At 40.7% G+C, this 18,912-nt stretch overlaps 1 protein-coding gene across 5 annotated transcripts in view; it reads left to right on the top strand.

Annotated features, from left to right (window-relative positions):
• The first annotated feature begins 9,431 nt into the window (after window positions 1–9,431).
• The window catches only part of WDR41 (WD repeat domain 41), a 28,309-nt gene continuing 18,828 nt past the window's right edge, over window positions 9,432–18,912 (top strand). For 2 of the 5 annotated variants that reach the window (XM_050935744.1, XM_050935741.1), the window contains exons 1-2: window positions 9,432–9,674; window positions 13,784–13,899. In XM_050935744.1, the coding sequence (XP_050791701.1) occupies window positions 9,624–9,674; window positions 13,784–13,899 (167 nt within the window). In that variant the 5' untranslated portion in view covers window positions 9,432–9,623. The remainder of the gene's footprint in view (window positions 9,675–13,783; window positions 13,900–18,912) is intronic. The other 3 variants (XM_050935743.1, XM_050935742.1, XM_050935739.1) reach the window with 2 other exon arrangements.

The raw sequence follows: 18,912 nt of genomic DNA, 5'->3' as shown, positions 1-18,912 counted from the left end.
CACGCAATATAAAAGCAAACATAACAGTATGACAATATCTATCATTATGCTGCTTCCCTTCACATGGCAAAATGTGACTGGAAAAACACAAATAAAAGAGGCACAAAAATATGCACATAAAACTCTGTAGATTACATCACAGGTCCAATACAGAAAAGTCTGCTGGGTTCTTGGAGGCAGAAAAATGGTCATTCAAGCACAAATAAACCAGATAATTCAGCAAACTGAAGCATTAAAAATGGAAACAGATCAACCATATTTCTAATTAATTAAATAGCTACAAAAGTAGGCCTTTGTCTGGTTTTAATTTAGGGATGTGTGAAATGGTCCAGCAAAAATAAGAACTGACCTGAAATTTTGCCATAAATTATAACCAAACTTGAATATTTTTGTAGTTAGAAAAAATGTGCATGACTTCCCCCCCATCATCATCATCATCATTTTTCCATTTGTATACACTTCCATACTTCTTGGTTATGACTCAAACCAGATGGGGAAATCAATAACATATTTTGCATACTTAAATGTTAAAACTATAGCTGAGTGGAGAAAGGTAATTCTGTTTCGTGGAGGATTTTAGTATTTCAAAATCTGATTTTATTGTGATTAGGAACAAAACCAGAAATTCAAAATTCCCTCTGAAAGGGAATGTGGAAGCATGGGACCCTCAGCTCTGAAGCAGTCCAGGTGATGATCTGCCCCAAGGCAGATCCCCATGTCCACAGACCTTGGGAGACCTGGAATCTCTGACCTTGGGGCAGTCTGCACAGTGAGCTGCCCAGAGGCTCCAGAACCTGGGAGCCCTAGGGTTCCCAACAGCCTGCCAGACAGCCTGCTGAAAATCTAGCAAGAAACCAAGTAGGTTTCTGCCAGACTCCTGCCTGGGTTTGGTTGGAACTTCAGTTGACTGAAACGATCTCTACAAAAAATGTTTTAATTTCATCCAGTTGGCAAATTCTAATGAAACAATGTTTTGCTGGAATTTTCCAAACCAGGTCTAGTTTAAAAAAAAAAAAATCTTGAAAGAGGCCAATTGTGCACACAAACGGAATCTATGTAACCATCTCTTTCTATTGATCTTACCCTCACTCCCACTGTTTGTGGCATCTTTTCTTCTATTAGATTGCATTGCCTTTGTGGCAGGAACTGTCTTTTACTATGTTTATATAGCACTTAGCACATTGGGCCCTTATTGTGACTGAAGCACTACTGTAATATAAATTACTATAAAAAGGGCAATCGCTTTTGGTATTTCTGGCCCAAATGGAAGGGGGCCCTAATAGATATGACATGAGAGACCCCATTATCACCAGGAGAGTTATAGCTCATTTTTTTCTACTTGTGAAGCTTTAATATTTTGGAAAATCATCTGTATGTTTGATTGCTTATCTGTACTAAACTGAACCTTTCAACCTTTTGAGGTTTACCCCTTTAAAGAGTCAAGCAAAAGCAAAGCAAGGAATTATGAAAATCAAATTGGTCAAGGCTCATCTCCAAATAGTTATGTATCGGACCTAATCACAAAGGACACACAAATGGTAGAAAAATCCCATGTCCATTGAACAGAGTGGAGGAAGCTATAGAGAACCCATGCAATGGGGTTTCCATACCAGTGGGCTGCAGAGCAGTGATTAGACACCATGATGATAAGTGTAGTATAAGAATCTATACGGAACAGAATCCGCAGGGTCTCAATCCACACCACCATATAGGGATTTGGTGAGGCAGAGTGTAGCCAATGAGTCCATGACAATCCAGGTCCACAGGCCAAACATTTATGTGAGGGTTGTGTAGCTACTGCTGCAGCTCCTGGAAAGACCAGGTGTTCTCTGACCTGGTGGAGGATTCCAATCCCTCAGGCCTACTGCAGAATTTCTATGCTCAGGGTCCATTTATTAAGGCTTTTTGTGGAGTTAAAGAATTTGGTCTGTTTTTAAAGACAAGTTAACCTCTCCCTCCACAGAAACCTCCTGCCACTCCACCTCAACCCCTGGCAATAGCACACATTGAATCTTGTTTCTGTTTGTGTTTTTTATTAGACCCAATCAGCCTACCATTACATACTTACAATTATGCTGTGTCCGTTTTACAGAGAAAATTATAGATAAAATGTCAGAAAACTCTTGTTCTTCATTTTCTACATCTCATTTTTAATGGAAAAAGCAAAACTATTCAGTAAATTAAGTCTAATTTGTATGCAATTTTGCATGCTATGCAGCATTAGGTGCAAAATAGGAAACATATCTCATTTGAACTCTATAATCATAATTATAATACATTTTTGTTATTTTCCCCCTTCTAACTACAAATATGATTCTGTTGCACTAAGGGAACAATGTGGGAACCTCTTTGTGGCTGATTTACCACAGTGCACAGGGTAGGAACCATTGGGCCTTCCTTCCCAGCCTGGAGCTGACTGCACACTTCTCTTTCTGCTGTGTCTTGCTCTCCCTCCTATCCCTCTATTCTCATTCACAAACAGCTTCCCTCTCCCCCTTGGCCTTTGGTATGAATCAGAGAACACTTTTTCTGAAATGTGTAAACTTTGGCCAAATTTTAAAAAGCATTATAATCTGGCCTCGATTCTGCATCTGTAATCATTTGTCTTCTTACTGGACACACATGGAACATATTTCTCTGGTTCCCAAAGACTGCACTGACTTCTGTTTCACTTATCAGTGCAATTCAAAGAGTTGATGTTTTCCCTATAAAGCTATTTAAAGGTTTATACTGCGCTACCCCAAAGGCCACCTCATTTCTTGTACTATCGCTTGACAGGTAAGATCAACTGAAGCATTTTAAATTACAGTCCCAAGCTATATACATCTAGGCTGAAACCCTAGCCCAGGGGTTGGCAACCTTTCAGAAGTGTGTGCTGAGTCTTCATTTATTCACTCTAATTTAAGGTTTCACGTGCCAGTAATACATTTTAATGTTTTTAGAAGGTCTCTTTCTATAAGTCTGTAATATATAATTAAACTATTGCTGTATGTTAAGGAAAAAGGCGTTTAAAAATGTTTAAGAAGCTTAATTTGAAATTAAATTAAAATACAGAGCCCCCTGGATAGGTGGCCAGGACCCAGGCAGCGTGATTGCCACTGAAAATCAGCTCTTGGCGGCACAAGTGCCATAGGTTGCCTACCCCTGCACTAGCCCATGGGACCAGGATTTCACCCCTTGAGCCTCGGTATTATAAGGAGGGCTCCTAGGCTGTGAAGTTGCTTCCTCCAAGTACAATGATCTTCAGGATACATTGTAAGGCCCAATAATATTTATTATTTGTGAAATCAACCTATTCCCTTCCTGGTTTGTGAAAAAAGTCATGAGCAACTCGTGCCACTCCTGACCAAAATAGTCAACACTTCTTTCAGAGAAGGAATCTTCCCTTCCTCCTTCAAACATGCAATGGTCCAACCAACACTGAAGAAAACTCCCAGAGATACATCAGTTCTAACTACTCCCCAGAATAAAACCTCTCATTTTTAAGCAAGGGCATAGAGAAGATAGTCAAAGGGCAACAACAAGTTAATCTAGCTGAAGCTCATGTTCTATACCTGGAAAAATCTGGATTCAGGCCAGGACATGGAATTGAAACTGCTTTACTGACAGTGATGATTAATCTCCTGCTGTCAATGGATACAGGGCTGACATCCATTCTCATCCTCCTGGGCCCCTCTACAGCATTCAACACTGGCAACCATGAAATACTGCTGATGCCCCACTTGAGAGAGGTGGCAAAGGTATAGGGGAATGCACCAAAATGGTGTCAGTTCTTCCTGGAGGAATGCACCCAACAAGTAGTGATGGGAAACTGTATCTCCACCACCAGACCCCTCACTAGTGGAGTCCCATGAGGTTCAGTTCTCTTGCTGGTCTTTTCAACATCTATAAGCATCTATTAGACACTTTAGTCAGGCAGCATGCTTTCAAATGCCAGCTATATGCAGATGTCACACAGTTCTACCTATCATTCACCACATACAACCATACCACTATCACCAAGACGGCCCGGTGCTTGGACCAGACCAGCTCATGGATGAAGAACAGCTGGTTGACTCTGAACCTGAGCAGGACAGAATTGATGCTGATGGGCAGAGGAAAGTACAGTAAAAAGCTGTTTTATTTGGCACTTCACTAACCGGAAAGCTCTATAAACTGGCATTTCTGATCTTCATTGAAATTCTGATTTATAGTCTGGCTGCCACAGGGCAGGCAGGGGGTTGGGGCGTGGGAGGGGGTGTGGAGCACAGGCTCTAGGAAGGAGTTTGGGTGAAGGAGGGGGTGTGGGCTGCCAGATCCGGGGGACGCTCACCTTGGGCAGCTCCCCGCACATGGCAACCAGTCAGGGCTGCTCCTAGGCATTGCCCCCGCAGATCCCATTGGCCACGGTTCCCAGCCAATGGGAGCTGCGGAACTAGTGGTCGGGGTGGGGTGGGGGAAATGCGTGGAGTCGCCTGCCACACCTCTGCCTAGGAGCACCCAGGACAGGTTACCACTTGCAGGAAGTCGCCCAAGGTGAGTGCCACCCAGATATGGCACCCCGCACTCCTTTCTGTGCCCAAACCCGCTGCTCGAAGCCCTCTCCCGCCCCCAAACTCCCTCCCAGAGCCCAGGCTCACATCCCATCCTATGCCCCAACCCTGCACCCAAACTCCCTCCCTCTTAGTTAACTGGCATTTTTCATTTACCGACGCCCCCCATTCCTCCACATGCCGGATAAAACAGCTTTTACTGTATTTTGAAGAGTTTGCAGCCACAGTGACATCTCTTTTGACTGAAGGTTCACATCTAAACTACAAACTGAACTGACAAATTGTGGGAGTACTCTAGGGTTCCTAACTGATGCTGAGTTCTCACATAGCAGCATCTGCAAATAATACTGTCTACCATCTCAAGTTGCCTAGAAGACTCTGACCCATCCTGGTGGATAATGACCTAGCCTCAGTTTTTCAAGCCTTCATTACCAATCAGCTGAACTACAGCAATGTGATAAACCTGGGCATGAAACTTTCAGCATTTAGGAAAGTTTAACTAGTACAGAATGCTGCAGCCTGTCTCCCCAGTAACACAAACTACCACTTGAACATCAAATTTGTCTTTCACTCTCTATGCTGGCTTCCCATAGAATTTTGAATCAAATTCAAGGTCTTGATCCTCATTTTAAAGGTGCTCCATGACCTGGGCCCAGGTTATCTGAAGACTCTGCTTGACAACTTTGCTCCTCTAGCACAACAGAATGCTCTAAAATAAGTGGAAAGCTCATCTGTACAGGAAACAGAACTTCCTTAGGAGCTCCTCTGAAACTGTGGAATGAACTCCCACAATAACTAAGGGCCATGACAGACCTCACTGCTTTCCACTCCAAGTTCCAGGCACATTACTTTGACCTTGCCTTCTCTAATATAAATACATAGCAACATATATAAAAAAAATAAATGAATGAACACCCTACCAAAACAATACACTGCACTGCACACACTGCTCCCCCTGGAGAGAGGATGAGAGAACAAACACAGGGCAGATGTTAGTAACATTGTCTAATCCACAACCAGAAGGTGCTCTGATACTACAGTGAGGAGTGCAGCATAAGAACCTATGTAGAATAGAATATTTAAACTCTTCCTGGGTAGGTGGATTAAGTAGAAATAATTATTTTCTTTTTACAGATGTGGCAAAGTTCTTTTTTGTCAGAGTCATGTATTAATGTAGTTGTTTTGAATAATTGATTTTTGTATGTTTTTAAACTTATTGTAATTGCACCTGCAGATTTATGACAAATGTAAAATGACAAAAATTGAATACATAAAACAATAAAAAGGGGACCCTCTTGGGCAGACAATACTGGTTGTGCATACAATGGAATTTGTGGAGAATTAAGAAATCTATTGGTCAGACTAAGATGTAACCATTATTCTTCCCATTAAAATATCTTATTTGTGTGGCTGAACTGGTCTGTGTCTACCTTGGTTTCTTTAACATGCAAAATGTTTGGATTGTATTTGATACTAGTGGAGTGTGACATTTTTGCAGATACTTTTCACCTCATATTTTTATTTAGAAATTAGGTCAAAGAACTCTCTGGATTAGACACCGATTTTGAAGCTCAAACACAACAGATTAAACCTCAAAGATATTTCTAGTTGTTGCTCACCAAAAATTCCCCCTAAGAGCTTCAAAAATAAGCATGATTCCAAATGTTTCTATGTACCTGCTTCAAACTGCTTGCACACAATCTACAAGACAAAAATTATTTATAGAATTTGGAGAATAATTTCAACTACATAAATATGAAAAAATTGCAGACAATTCACAAATTGAAAAAGCAGCATAATTTGTTCAATAATTGTCTCAGTTCTCATATTATATATACTCCTGTTAAACTGTGTAAATTTCTAGATGCTGACAGTAAACTAACCTGAGTTGAACTTTATTAATAGAATTGCAGATGACTGTTTGAATAGCTTCATATTACTAATGATTGTTTCATGGATAACATGGTGACAAAATAAAAATTCCATGCTCATATTGTTTAGAGCCTTAATATGATCCACTGTTGACTGACTGTGGTAGATGCTAATAAGTCATTAAATCAAAAATCTGCATCTAAATCAGGCAATGGAATACGTTCTGGTGGATTTCTGTCATCACTAGTACACTCATTATAAATATTGTAATTATGAATGAAAAGCCATTAGGGATACATACAGGAAGTTCAATTTAATATTCTCCTACGTTGGCGCTTCCTGGTGTGTACTACAAATTCGCGGTTTGGAATACAAAAACTGGTGGCTGGAAACCTTTTAGAAAAAAAGCACAGAATTTCACAGCCTATTTAAAATTAGTGTAATGGAGAAAATGAGTTGAGAGATTGGGCAACAGAGTGTGTATTAGTTTAAGGAGAGAATTAAAAAGGTGCCCAAAATTAGAGTTTTGATTATTGATCTGGCAAAAGCGAAGTCAGGAAAGCTATAAGGCAAAAGGCACTGTTCTATCAGATCCAACATATTCACAGCCTGACATACAAGGTCTTAGCTCAATTTACATCTGCATTTAGGTGCATGACAAATTTCCAATTCTTGCTTTAAAGAATTTATTATTAAATGGTCTTTAAAAAAATAATGTAATGCTCATGAAATGCACCAGATTGACAGCCATAAAGGCTGAAGCTTTGTACCTATTCTAGGCAGGTACTGTACAGCATGACCAGCAGGAGGGAAAATTTCCCCACCCTGCCTCCTCAATACATGTCCATTATAGATCAAGAGGTGGAGATTAAAGTAAGGGCAGGGGATGGTAGGGGGAGGGGGCGAGAGGGAAGCATAACTCTCTTCTGTTAAAAGAAAGAAGGGAGGTCCTCCTCCTCTCCCTGGCTTAGTTAAGCAGAGCTCACCACCTCGTTGGCTAGTGCAGTGAGTGCACCCTTTCCTGTTGCAATCTCTGGAGGGGATGCCAATATGGGTAAAATAGTTTAATTTCTATGTCTATCTTATATTGTCTGCTGAGACTGCCAATAAGGGCTGCAGTTAGTGCCACCTGTGATATTTTTGTGAAGTGCATGCCTCCCCAAGAGGAACTGGGCTGAGACTGCTCTTCCCTGTTTCACAGAAGACACCAAGTAGCTGCAGAAGACTAGTAATGTGTGGGCATTACCAATCTACCATGTTGCCCAATATATGCTGGCTAGTGTATACATATATATCATATTAATAATATGTATTATATGCACCATATTGCATTAAGCACCAATAACATTAAGCATAAATATTGTAACAGTGATATAGCCTAAACTACGTATATCATAATCCTGTTCACTTATGTTACGTATTCCATAACACATTGCATTTGCTGAAGTTAGCAATAGCACAAGAAGGTAGGAAATTTGTCAAAATCAAGATACATTTGCTTTATATCGTAGTACAAGCTAAGGAAGTACCTTCACAAACCAGTACCTGGAATGCTAGTATCCAAAACAAACATAAGGAAGGAACAGAACAGCAAGTTAGGGAACTGTGGGAAACTGATAGGTTGGATTTTAGTGATGTGTAAACAATATGTAACTTGTAAAATCATATAAATAATATCAGCTGTAATGTGTAACTTGGGGAGCTTACCTTCTGCATAAGATGAATGTAACATTGTGGCATGGGACTGTTCTTATGACACTGGTAACATAGAGAACCTTTTTCCTGTACCATATTAATAAACCTGACTGACGATGAGTATATTTCATAATGAAATAATGAACCAAAGTGTGGACAAGCAATTGACTATACAATTTATCAACAACCATGTATCAAGACACCTTTAGGATCTGATCCTATGCAAACACTCACATACTTAATTTATGTAATTAGTTCCAATGATTAGTTTGCTGGATGACCCACTGAAATTGGAGCATCAATTTGGCATAACAAGCCATTTTTCTTTAAATACTGAGTTCACATTATGGTTGAGGTCAATGGTTTAAGATTGGTAAAAACTCACCAAAGTTATGGAACTATAGTTAAAATTGACACTCTACCAGCTGGCACATACATAAGTATGAGAATAAAATACAGTTACTTAACATTTAAAGATCAGGTGCTATCCTTCATTTTCAACTCCTTCAGGTTTCACCAATACTTGTTAACTTTACTTTTTACAAGGCATAAGGCCTCATTTCAGACTCAAATACACTTTCCTCCAATGCATAAATTGGTCACCATTAGAAGGTCAGCATTTGATTATGATACTGTAGTATCAGAGATATCAGTTATTCCTACTCTGGGTATGTGGGAAATTCGTGGTACCTCAAATAACATAGTAAATGTTGACAAAGGTTGATTACATTAATCAGGGCCAGAGGGAACAGTGAGCAACTTCAGAGAGATCATAACAAGCTAGATGAATGGGCAACACCATGGCAAATTCAATTCTATGTTGATAACTACAAAGTATGCACACTGGAGGAAAACAAATAAATTACTCATACCCCTTACAGGGGCCTAAATGAATGGTATCAGTTCAAGAAAGTGATTTGTTATGTCACTGTAGACAGCTCAGTGAAAACCTCTGCTCAAGGTACACCTGCAGTCAAGATGTTAGGGTGCGTAAGGAAAGGGATGGTGAGGCATACAAAAAATGTGCCTTTACGGAAATGAATGGTGTGGCCTCATTTGGAAAAGCGTGTGCAATATAATTCACCCCGAGGATATTGAAGAAGTAAAGGGGGGTGTCAGAAAAGGTGATGAGAATGATCAAGGGCCCGGAAAAAGTCTTGTATGAAGAGACTGAACAGATATTGACTAGTTAGCTTGGAAAGGAGCTGACTAAGAAGGAACTAGGGGATGATCAGTTGCTCGGCACTCTTAGCCCTTTGCCTGGCTCTGGAGCTAACCGCGGCAGACGCCACCGGAAGCCACCGAGCTTCGATCGCCCGGTCGCGGTGCGATTTCGATTAATAAGGACTTTTCCCAGCTCGAGACGGTGCCGCAGGGCGGCGCGCGCGGAAGCCACTTTGCTTCTGGGCGCTGCCAGTCCCACGTACGGGTCGGAGCGAGGGACAAAATTCAAGCTTCAGGGGCTGTTCGGGCGAGGTGCCCCTCCCCAGGCGTTGATTTTATTCCGGCCCGGCTGGACTCCCCATGCTGCGATGGCTGATGGGAGGCGGCCGGGAGCCGCAGGGACTCTCCGAGGTAAAGCAGCAGCCCCGCCCCTGGCGGAGGGACTGAAGACGGATAGGGCGGGGGGCAGGGCGAAGGGTTGGGGGGGCAGGCTGTCCGCGGCGAATGAGGAGGGGGAGGGGGCAGGCAGGCTGTGCAGGGAGGGGCGAGTGGGAGCACGGTAGGCTGTGCGGACAGAGATGAAGGTGGGGGTAGGCTGTGCAAGGAGCAAAGGATGGGGGCAGGCTCACGCTGGGAGCAACTGGGGGCGGGGGCAGGCTGGGTGAGGAGGACAGGATCCCATCAGATCAGTTTTCTCTTTGCAGAGGTTCTCAAGGCTGTGGATCTGACACAGCTTCCCCATACTCAAAAAGAAACAAGCAGCCCTGGCTGAGCCCAAGCCTGAAAACATGCCAGGATTTCAGATCTAAGGGAGGCTGAAAGGCACCCAAAACGCTAGTGTGTGGAACACATACCTTCTGACCACGTTCTTTAGGGCACAACTCTGAGTCCCTATTAAAGGAAAGCTTGGGTCCTTTGACACTGTAAGGTCTTGGGAACCAGCACTGTGGCTCAGCTCCCTAAAGGTATTTAGGCACCAACTCTCCTTGAAATTAATGGAAGTGGAGGTGCCTAACCTAAACCTAATGCAGGAGGACCCTAATCCTGATGAGGCCAGTGGTTGTGTTGTAATAGAAATATTCAATAATAATATGGGAGTATGGAACATGGCATTAATTTGGATAATGGAGAGGGTGTTTGATGGGATGGGGAGCTTTTTTTTTTTTTTTTTTTTTTTTTGCAAGTCATGCTCTCTGGGGGCAGAACTGAAATTTGAACAGAGGGTTTTCACATAAGAGGGATTTGAAATAAAATGGTTCTACAGTACATGAGACGATGTAAACGGTCATTGGACTTGTGCACCTAAAAAGAGTATTTGGGGCTTGAACAATTTACCATAAATGACCCTTGACTCTTAAGTATTTATCCAGAATGAAACAGTTATTGGACAGGAGAGAGAGAGAGAATGACTCTAGTCCAGTGGTTAGGGCACCTTCTTGGGAGGTGTGAGACCACGCGTCCAGTCTCCCACTCCAGTAATTCTTTCCTTATTTGTCCATAGTGGGACAGATTCAACAGGAGAGACAGAAGGAGCCAATATCAGACTATCCTATAGTTTAGTGGGTAGAGCTCTCTCCTGAAAGGTGGGAGACCTCTCTTCGAATCATTTCTTCTCCTTTGGCAGAGATGAGGGATTTGAACCTTGGTCCCCCCCATCCCAGACTAGTGCTCTAACCCCTAGCCTAAAAGATATAAGATGGACACCACTTGTTACTATGTCCAGATTTTGAATGGGAGCCGATTCAGCAGGTGGAAACATAGCATGCAAATACATATTGGCTTGGTTCCCACACATGATTTAAGTGGACAAACATCTATTTTCCCCCAGTTCATGAATTGCTCTGGGGCTTAGGCAGGCGATAGATGGACATCTATCTCCTAGGGGAGGGATAGCTCAGTGGTTTGAGCATTGGCTTGCTTAACCTAGGGTTATGAGCTCAGTCCTTGAGGGGGCCATTTGGGGCAAAAATCTGGAGGTTGGGCCTGTGTTGAGCAGCAGGTTGGACTAGATGACCTCCTGAGATCCCTTCTAGCCTTGGTATTCTATGATTCTGTATACGTAGACTGAGACTGCAGTGTGTATGCCCCAAGGCAGAAATTTAAGTGCAGAGGAACTTTTATACTGAACAATTCAGCACTGAGAGAGGTTAGGTACCTACAGAATTTGGTAAGAGTTGTGGTTCACAGTGGAGCCTAGAACTGGGACTTAAGCACCTCAACCTGAGACTTAGGTGTCTAAGCACCTTTGTGGGTTGGGGCCTTACTCTTTTCATTATTCTACCCTTCCCTTTCTCCCCCCATCAATAACTCCATTTCCTGCCTGTGTACAAAACCAATGCAGTGATACATGCCTGGGTGCACACACAGACTGAAACAATAGTTCAAAGGTCTCAAGTGCTCCCAGTGGGGGTGTTGATTCAGATTCTCAATAACGACAATTTAAAGGACAACACTGTTAATTGACTGTGGTACCTTATGGTGCCATGAGTGGGTAGCAGTTGGAAGAGAACTACCTCTTAGTGGTTTTCTCCAGTCAAGAAACCCAGCAGAGCCTATGCATATAGCTCAGTGGCTCTCAAACTTTTGTACTGGTGACCCCTTTCACATAGCAAGTTTCCAAGTGCAACCTCCCCTTATAAATTAAAAACTTTTTAATACATTTAGTGCTATTATAAATACTGGAGGCAAAGCAGGGGTTGGGGGGGCTCCCAGCTTGCAACCCCCTGAGGGATCCAGCCCCCCAGTTTGAGAACCCCTGGTATAGCCAAACCTCACCAAAGCAGGTATCAAACCCAAGAAGTCCAGTAAAGCACATTTGATTGTTCAGAAAACAATCTCTACTGCTGGTGATGTCTCAGAATGAGATTTTATGGATGGAGCTTGAAAGAGCTCTAATACTTGCACAGAAAACCTTCAAAAGGCAGAGACATTATTAAAAAAATTAAAGCTTGGGGACTGCAAAATGGTGGCTTAAGATGTTTTAGTATGTTGTATTGCTCCATGTCCCTCCACCCCAATCTGAGCCCTGATTGGGTGTTATTCAGTGACAGTTAGTATTAAAACTGCAACACAGTGACCATAAGGAAGGGTGAGACTGAGCTTCTTGAGTCTCAGGTCAGTAGAAATCTTAAATCTGTGGTCCCATGGATAGAGCACTGAACTGGGAGACCTGGACTCTATTTCTGGCTCCGCCAAGTGACCTTGGGCGAGTCATGTGATTGGTCTGTGACAAAGATAGCTATCTAGGGAAGCTACACATTAGTCTGTCCAGTAGATGTTTTAGTGCTGCTGTAAAATAATAGGTCCTTTCTGAGTCTCAAAAGAATATTGAGGCAGTCCTGAAGGTATGAAGATGTTGACATTTTCTAGTAAAATTAAGCTGTAACTGTGAGAGTGCTCTGTCACTGAGTTGCCACCAGGTTTCAAGGTATCTAGCAATGACACCTGATAAAACAAGAATTGCACCCTACTGAGTTCCAAAAAAATGGTAGAAGTTTGAAGCACAAGAATTGTCATACTGAAGCAAGCCAATGGCTCATAGAATATCAGGGTTGGAAGGAACCTCAGAAGGTCATCTAGTCCAACCCCCTGCTCAAGACAGGAGCAATCCCCAGAGAGATTTTGCCCTGCTCCCTAAATAGCCCCCTCAAAGATTGAGCTCACAACCCTGGGTTTAGCAAACCGATGCTCAAACCACTGAGCTATCCTTCTCCCCCATCGCTTATACTAAATAAGGAAAAGTTAGAGGACTGCCATCAACATCATGCATCTAGTAATGCAATAGTATGCTATGGAGAAAGTGTCTTGCTGATCCTGGCTGGTGATCAGCTTATTTCATGAGCATGAGTGATAGCTCTTGTAATTAGCCCAGATGGTGTAACTGCAGATGCTATTCTTATAGAAATTGGGCCATTTTTTGAATCTTACTAAGCTATTGGCCTTAATTATTGGCCTGATAAGGTCCCAAGGGATAACATGTATTGCATGTCTAAAAGCATTTCTTCTTGTTTTAAACTTGTCTATCAGTTTTTAAAATGAAACTATTGGTAAGAGGGGACATCATATAGGGTTTAGAGACCTCACAGAAAAAATGCAGTTTAATGAGACATTTAAAGACATAGTTTATTGGGAGAGGAAGAGGATTCCAGAAAATAGCTGTTAAATAACCAGTTGCTTTCTTTAGTTAACATCATGACTAAAAACAACAAGAGACTGTTGTTTATTAGGTTTTTTAAAATCAGTTTAAATGTTGTACTATAACTCAAAGTACATTCCATAAAATAATCTACCTAATTTAAATAAACAGGAGGCAATCCTTTGTTATAATTTCCATTAAGGGAACAGATAGTTATGTTAAATTCATGTTTGGGGCTAAGTTTTACTTATATGAATGAACTATTTGTGAATGTATTTTATACACACACACACTATGGTAGATATGGCTGAAGACTTAATTAAAAATCAATTATATACATGCAAAGTGAAGTATTCATGATTGATGTCTCTTGATGGATTTTTAGAAATCGTCTGTGCAGAGCTTAGGTGAAGAACAAATACAGAATCCCTACACTGAACTCCTTGTACTGAAAGGTCATCATGATATAGTGAGATTTCTAGTACAAATAGATGATTGCAGGTAAGAGGTTGTGTTAATTATTGTATTACATCCTAAGGAATATATAAGTGGAAGTCTATGAAAATTAAGAAATATTTTAATCACTTTTCTACCAGAAATTAAATATCAGGTAATGTAGATCTAAATTAATGCATATATGTTCAGTAAAACATTAAATTTCAGTGAAATCACTTTTTGCTTTGAATGTAAACATTCCCCTGCAACTTTTGTTTCTTGAACATTCAGGTCTCTGGATCTGCTCCTATAACTGCCATATCGGCTATGTGGCTTGAACAAGGTCAAAGAGGAACTATCTGTAAAATGGGGCTAATGCTTTCTTATTTTAGAGGGCGTTGTGTGATTTGTAAAGCACACAGATCCTGGGGTTGCCTTTCACATTATTGCTGTCCCTTTCTGTACCTTTTCCAATTCTTCAGTATCTTCTTTGTAATCAAATACCCCAAACAGTACATAGTACTTTGACATGTCTAAGATGTCCCAATGTCCATTCAGAATGGATTTATCTGAAAATGAATTACTTGCCTTTCCTTTATCATACCCTCCCTCTCTCCTAGGCCCACCAACCTCTTTCCTTCTCCAACTATATTGGTCTCTTGGGAAGTCTTTCATGTCGCCTAAATCCATCTTTTTTTCACTATACCCACTGTTGAAACTTTGGTGCATTGTTATTTAATCTTGGTTACTGCTAGGATTACTTCCTTTCTAGCTTCTGAGCTTTTCACCCCATCAGTCTATTCAAAATGCTGATGCCAAAATACTCTTCCTCTCCCACTGCTCTGATCATTGTCATCTTTTACCCAGCAAGCAGTCACTGGTTTTCTTTTTCAGCACCTCATTCTAGTTCCACAAAGAGCTGGAAGCCCCTTTCAAAGTCCTGCATAACCTCCTCATCTCTTGTTTCCTCTGATTTCTTCCTGCCTCTGTTCTCAACTCCCTCTGTATCTCCCAATCCTTTTTCCTCTTCTCACTCTCAGCTTCTTGCCTTCATTCATGTACTCCTTAATGCTTTCATTATCAGCCCAGTTCTAATTTACCTTGTTTAACTGTTTGGGGTGAAATTTGGGTTCCAGGAAGGTGTGTTGTCTCATGGTTAGAACAGTGGTTACAGACCTGAGACGCAAGCACACAGACTTGGCATGGTCATTCTGAAAGCAGTGTGGGTGAGTGAAAGATTTGGCACTGATTTTTTTGGAGACCTGGCTTTTATTCCCACCTTTGCCTGAAGTGATCTTGTACCATCTCTCAGTTAAATTGTTTAGGCAGCAAGGGACATAATACTTGACTGCCTTCTAGGGTAGAGCTTTGCTCAATAATAAGGGTTGCAAAATGCCTAGAAATCTAAAATAGCAAACACTTTCCTCAAGGGTACAAGCACTTTGTTGGGGGATGACTCTCTCCTTCCTAGTGTCTGCTGATCAGGCAGCTGCATTCATCCAAATGTGGAATTCCCACACCATCTTATGCTTGCCAAAGTTTCACAGAACTGACAATTCTGAAAATATTTACAAAAGGGATGAACTTCTTTAGATCCGCAGGATACATGTTTTAAATTAAGCGTATGTTAGAACTATTATAGATAAGGAAATACATGCAGCTTATGAGTGATTTTTCTAAGTAGCATTAAAATAGGCCATAAAGATTCAAATAAAACTGTAAGGTTCTATTCTGGTGATTTGGATAGTCATTAGAGCAATTTCAGACTAGTTATTTTAATATTTCTTCATAGTACATATTTTCAGAATATGTACACTGAATAGATCTCAATCTTTGAAAGTCTGGCTTTATAGTAGAAATGCTGGAGCATCCTGAGGCAGAGTAGAGGCACCTGCTGATACTAACATATCCTCTATTACTTCAGGAGAGGACTATCTTCATTGCACTATATCAAACACATTGTGGTACTAAACAAAATCAATGTAAAAACCAGATGGAAGAGTAAGCTGAAGGATAGGATAACAAGTCAGATATGGATAAAAAATAGGTTACATTAATGTCTTTTAGGTGTTTAATATTCTGAGAGTTTGAACTGTTTAGAATAGTTTGCTTCATTGGATAGTAATTTCATTTTTTTTGTTTAGCATGAATATAGTAGTTAAACAGCTGATAACTTTTCACCTGCTTTCCCCTCGCCCCATAAAATTAGTATTTTTTTCAGAAACTGAAATGTTTTTATTTCATTTTTGAAGCTATCCCATTGTGGTTTTGTTAACTGTTGTAAGCCAGGCTTCACGCTTCAGGTCTTTAGATAATATCATCTTATTGAGAATTTTGCAGGAGGATTTTCTTGTTTTCTCAGTGGCTCGGCTAAAACCAGTGAGTGGAAAATTCTCAGATTGGTTTTTGAAGATACTAAATAAATCCTGTATCTGTCTAACAGACAGCTGCTTTTTTCTTTGTTTCTTTCTTATTTTTTGAACATGAAGTGAGGGTCATATTGATTGGAAGATCACTAAAGAAGGGTAAGCCTCAACAAGGGTCTTCCAAAAAAATGGATTGATATAAAATTGCATGTAATACCCTAGCATTTGACATATTAAACTAAACCGAGTTCATAACACATTTTAAGAATAGCTTTCTTTGTTGCTCATTTGACCATTCCTTGCTCCTCCAGGAAGCAGACAAGGTTATAGAGGATGGTGATCATGACTGGAAAAGAATCAGGTGACCCATGAAACTCAGACTTGGTGAACAAAATGTATACTGTAGAACCAGCCGTCCTACAGATATCTTTATATTTAAAAAGAAATCCTTTTAAAACAGGGAAAAATCCACCCTGTACATCCTATACTTGATGAATTACACATGCTTTCTCCTTCAAAGGTCAGGTTTCTTTTCAGATCTTTGCTCAAGTGTCAGTGTCCCATCATTAATTGAAGGATGGGTTTCCATATTTAAAGTGCTCATATCCAAAATGTGAGTGGCTGACTAGTTTGGTTCTGGCCACCACATCTCAAACAAGATATAGCAGAAATAGAAGGTACCCAAAGGTGCGAAACCAACATTAGTAGACGCATGGAAAGACTTCCAAATAAGGGGAGATTGAAAAGATTTTGTTCACTTAAGACAGGAGATGAAGAGGGGACTTGATAGAGGTATATCAAACAATGATGGTAAGGAAAAGCTACATTAGGCCTACCTATTGACTGTCTAATACAAGAGCAAGAAATATTTAAGTTTGAAAGGCAACATAGACTTACCTTATCGCAGAATATAATGGCTAAAAATGGACTAGGATTAAAAAGGGTGATAGTTTATGGATAATTAGAACATTCATATTACTGAGTAAAAGTTTAGAAGGGATAGAACGCTTATTTAAAATATAAATCAACCACTAGTACCTAAGATTAGAAAGAAACTTCCTCTATGGGCAGATTATTCTTTATTTGTCCATTATGGAGTTTCTTGTACTTTCCTCTGAAACCTCTGATAATTCCCTGTACCAGATACAGGACACAAGACTAGATGGTGAATTTTCTTGTGAAATTGGCACCTCCTTGCTTGAAGAAAAGTTCCCTCAGAGTGCTCAGCCGTGTTTATTTTTACTTTTTTATAGCTAACTTTTATAAAATACAATTTATGGTAACTGTTACTGGGTTACCATAGTAACACTTGGTTACCAATTTTTAAAATTTTAACAGATGACATTTTTATTAGCAAAGGATTTTTAATATTTTTAGTCATAATAAAAAACTTGTGAGCAACCTTGAGGTATTTAGAACCCAAGTTTTTTTTTTTGGTTTGTTAATTTTTTAAATTTTGATTAGCGAAGTTGCAATTGCAGACATTTGGCTTTGCCTATGAAAACGCTGACAATTATTCCTAGCTACGTGGTGGTCTGCTTTTAATTAATCGTGGCTCAATACACCCAAAATGACTGTGGTTTTAGTATGGTTTACTTACCCCCCCCATCTCTCACCACTATCACCTTTTTAGGGTTTTTTCTTTTTTTAAAGTCTTTTTGAGAGGACTTGAACTTCTAGTGTAAAAACGCTACACAAACATTTGTGTGAGCACACATTTATTGCTTTGATGTGTTTAATCCGGGGCTGTGGCCTAGAACAACTAAGAATTCAAATGTAGCTGTATCTCCAGTCAAGAGGACACAGAGGTCTTCAGATCATATCATTTCTGTTTTCAGTTGCCAGAGGTTGGCCACTTTCCTTAAACAGGGTGCATCAATACTAGGAAAACCTCACAATCTAGCCATAGTGCAGCTGCACTGACTGTAAACTACTAGTGTAGACAGGGCTTAGGCATGTTTACTGAGGGCTGGTCCACACTACGGGGGGGGAAATCGATCTTAGATACGCAACTTCAGCTACATGAATAACGTAGCTGAAGTTGAATATCTAAGATCGGATTACTCACCCGTCCACACCGCGCGGGATCGATGTTCGCGGCTCTCCCTGTCGAGTCTAGAACTCCGTTGGGGTTGATGGAGTTCCGGAATCGATATAAGCGCGCTCGGGGATCGATATATCATGTCTAGATTAGACGCGATATATCGATCCCCGAGCAATCGATTTTAACCCGCCGATACGGCGGGTAGTCTGGACGTGGCCTGAGGTGCTCTCTAGGTAAGGAAACAGGTCAAATTTAGTTGGGTTTAGGTAAAACAGAACCAAAACTCAGCTGCTTTTTCCTAGTGTAGATGCATGGTAAGATCTTTAGCTGGATTTCAGCAGGTGTTATGCATATCAGCATACATACAATCCCCTTGCAAGTTCTTTTGTACAGTTTAGTTAAAAAAAAATGATGTAAGATTCATGTACGCCTGGCCTGACTTTAACCCTCATGCTGTGTAAGTTGTTATATATAGTGCTCTGTAAATTCCTTGGCTAAATAAGAAGGCTAATAGACTATGATTTGGCTTTATTGGATATGGACCCCCCCACCCAATCGCCAATATTAAACCTAAGCAGTAAGATAACTGGATTCTGTAGTACAGGCTGCTATTTGGAATAGTGAAAAAATGTTTAGAACACATTAAAGAATATTCTCAACAATAAGAAT

This window comes from Gopherus flavomarginatus, unplaced genomic scaffold (assembly GCF_025201925.1).
Source record: "Gopherus flavomarginatus isolate rGopFla2 unplaced genomic scaffold, rGopFla2.mat.asm mat_scaffold_2369_arrow_ctg1, whole genome shotgun sequence".
Classification (NCBI taxonomy): Eukaryota; Metazoa; Chordata; order Testudines; family Testudinidae; genus Gopherus; species Gopherus flavomarginatus.
The sequence above is the reverse complement of the archived record's forward strand: the minus strand, read 5'-3'. Positions and strand labels throughout refer to the sequence as shown.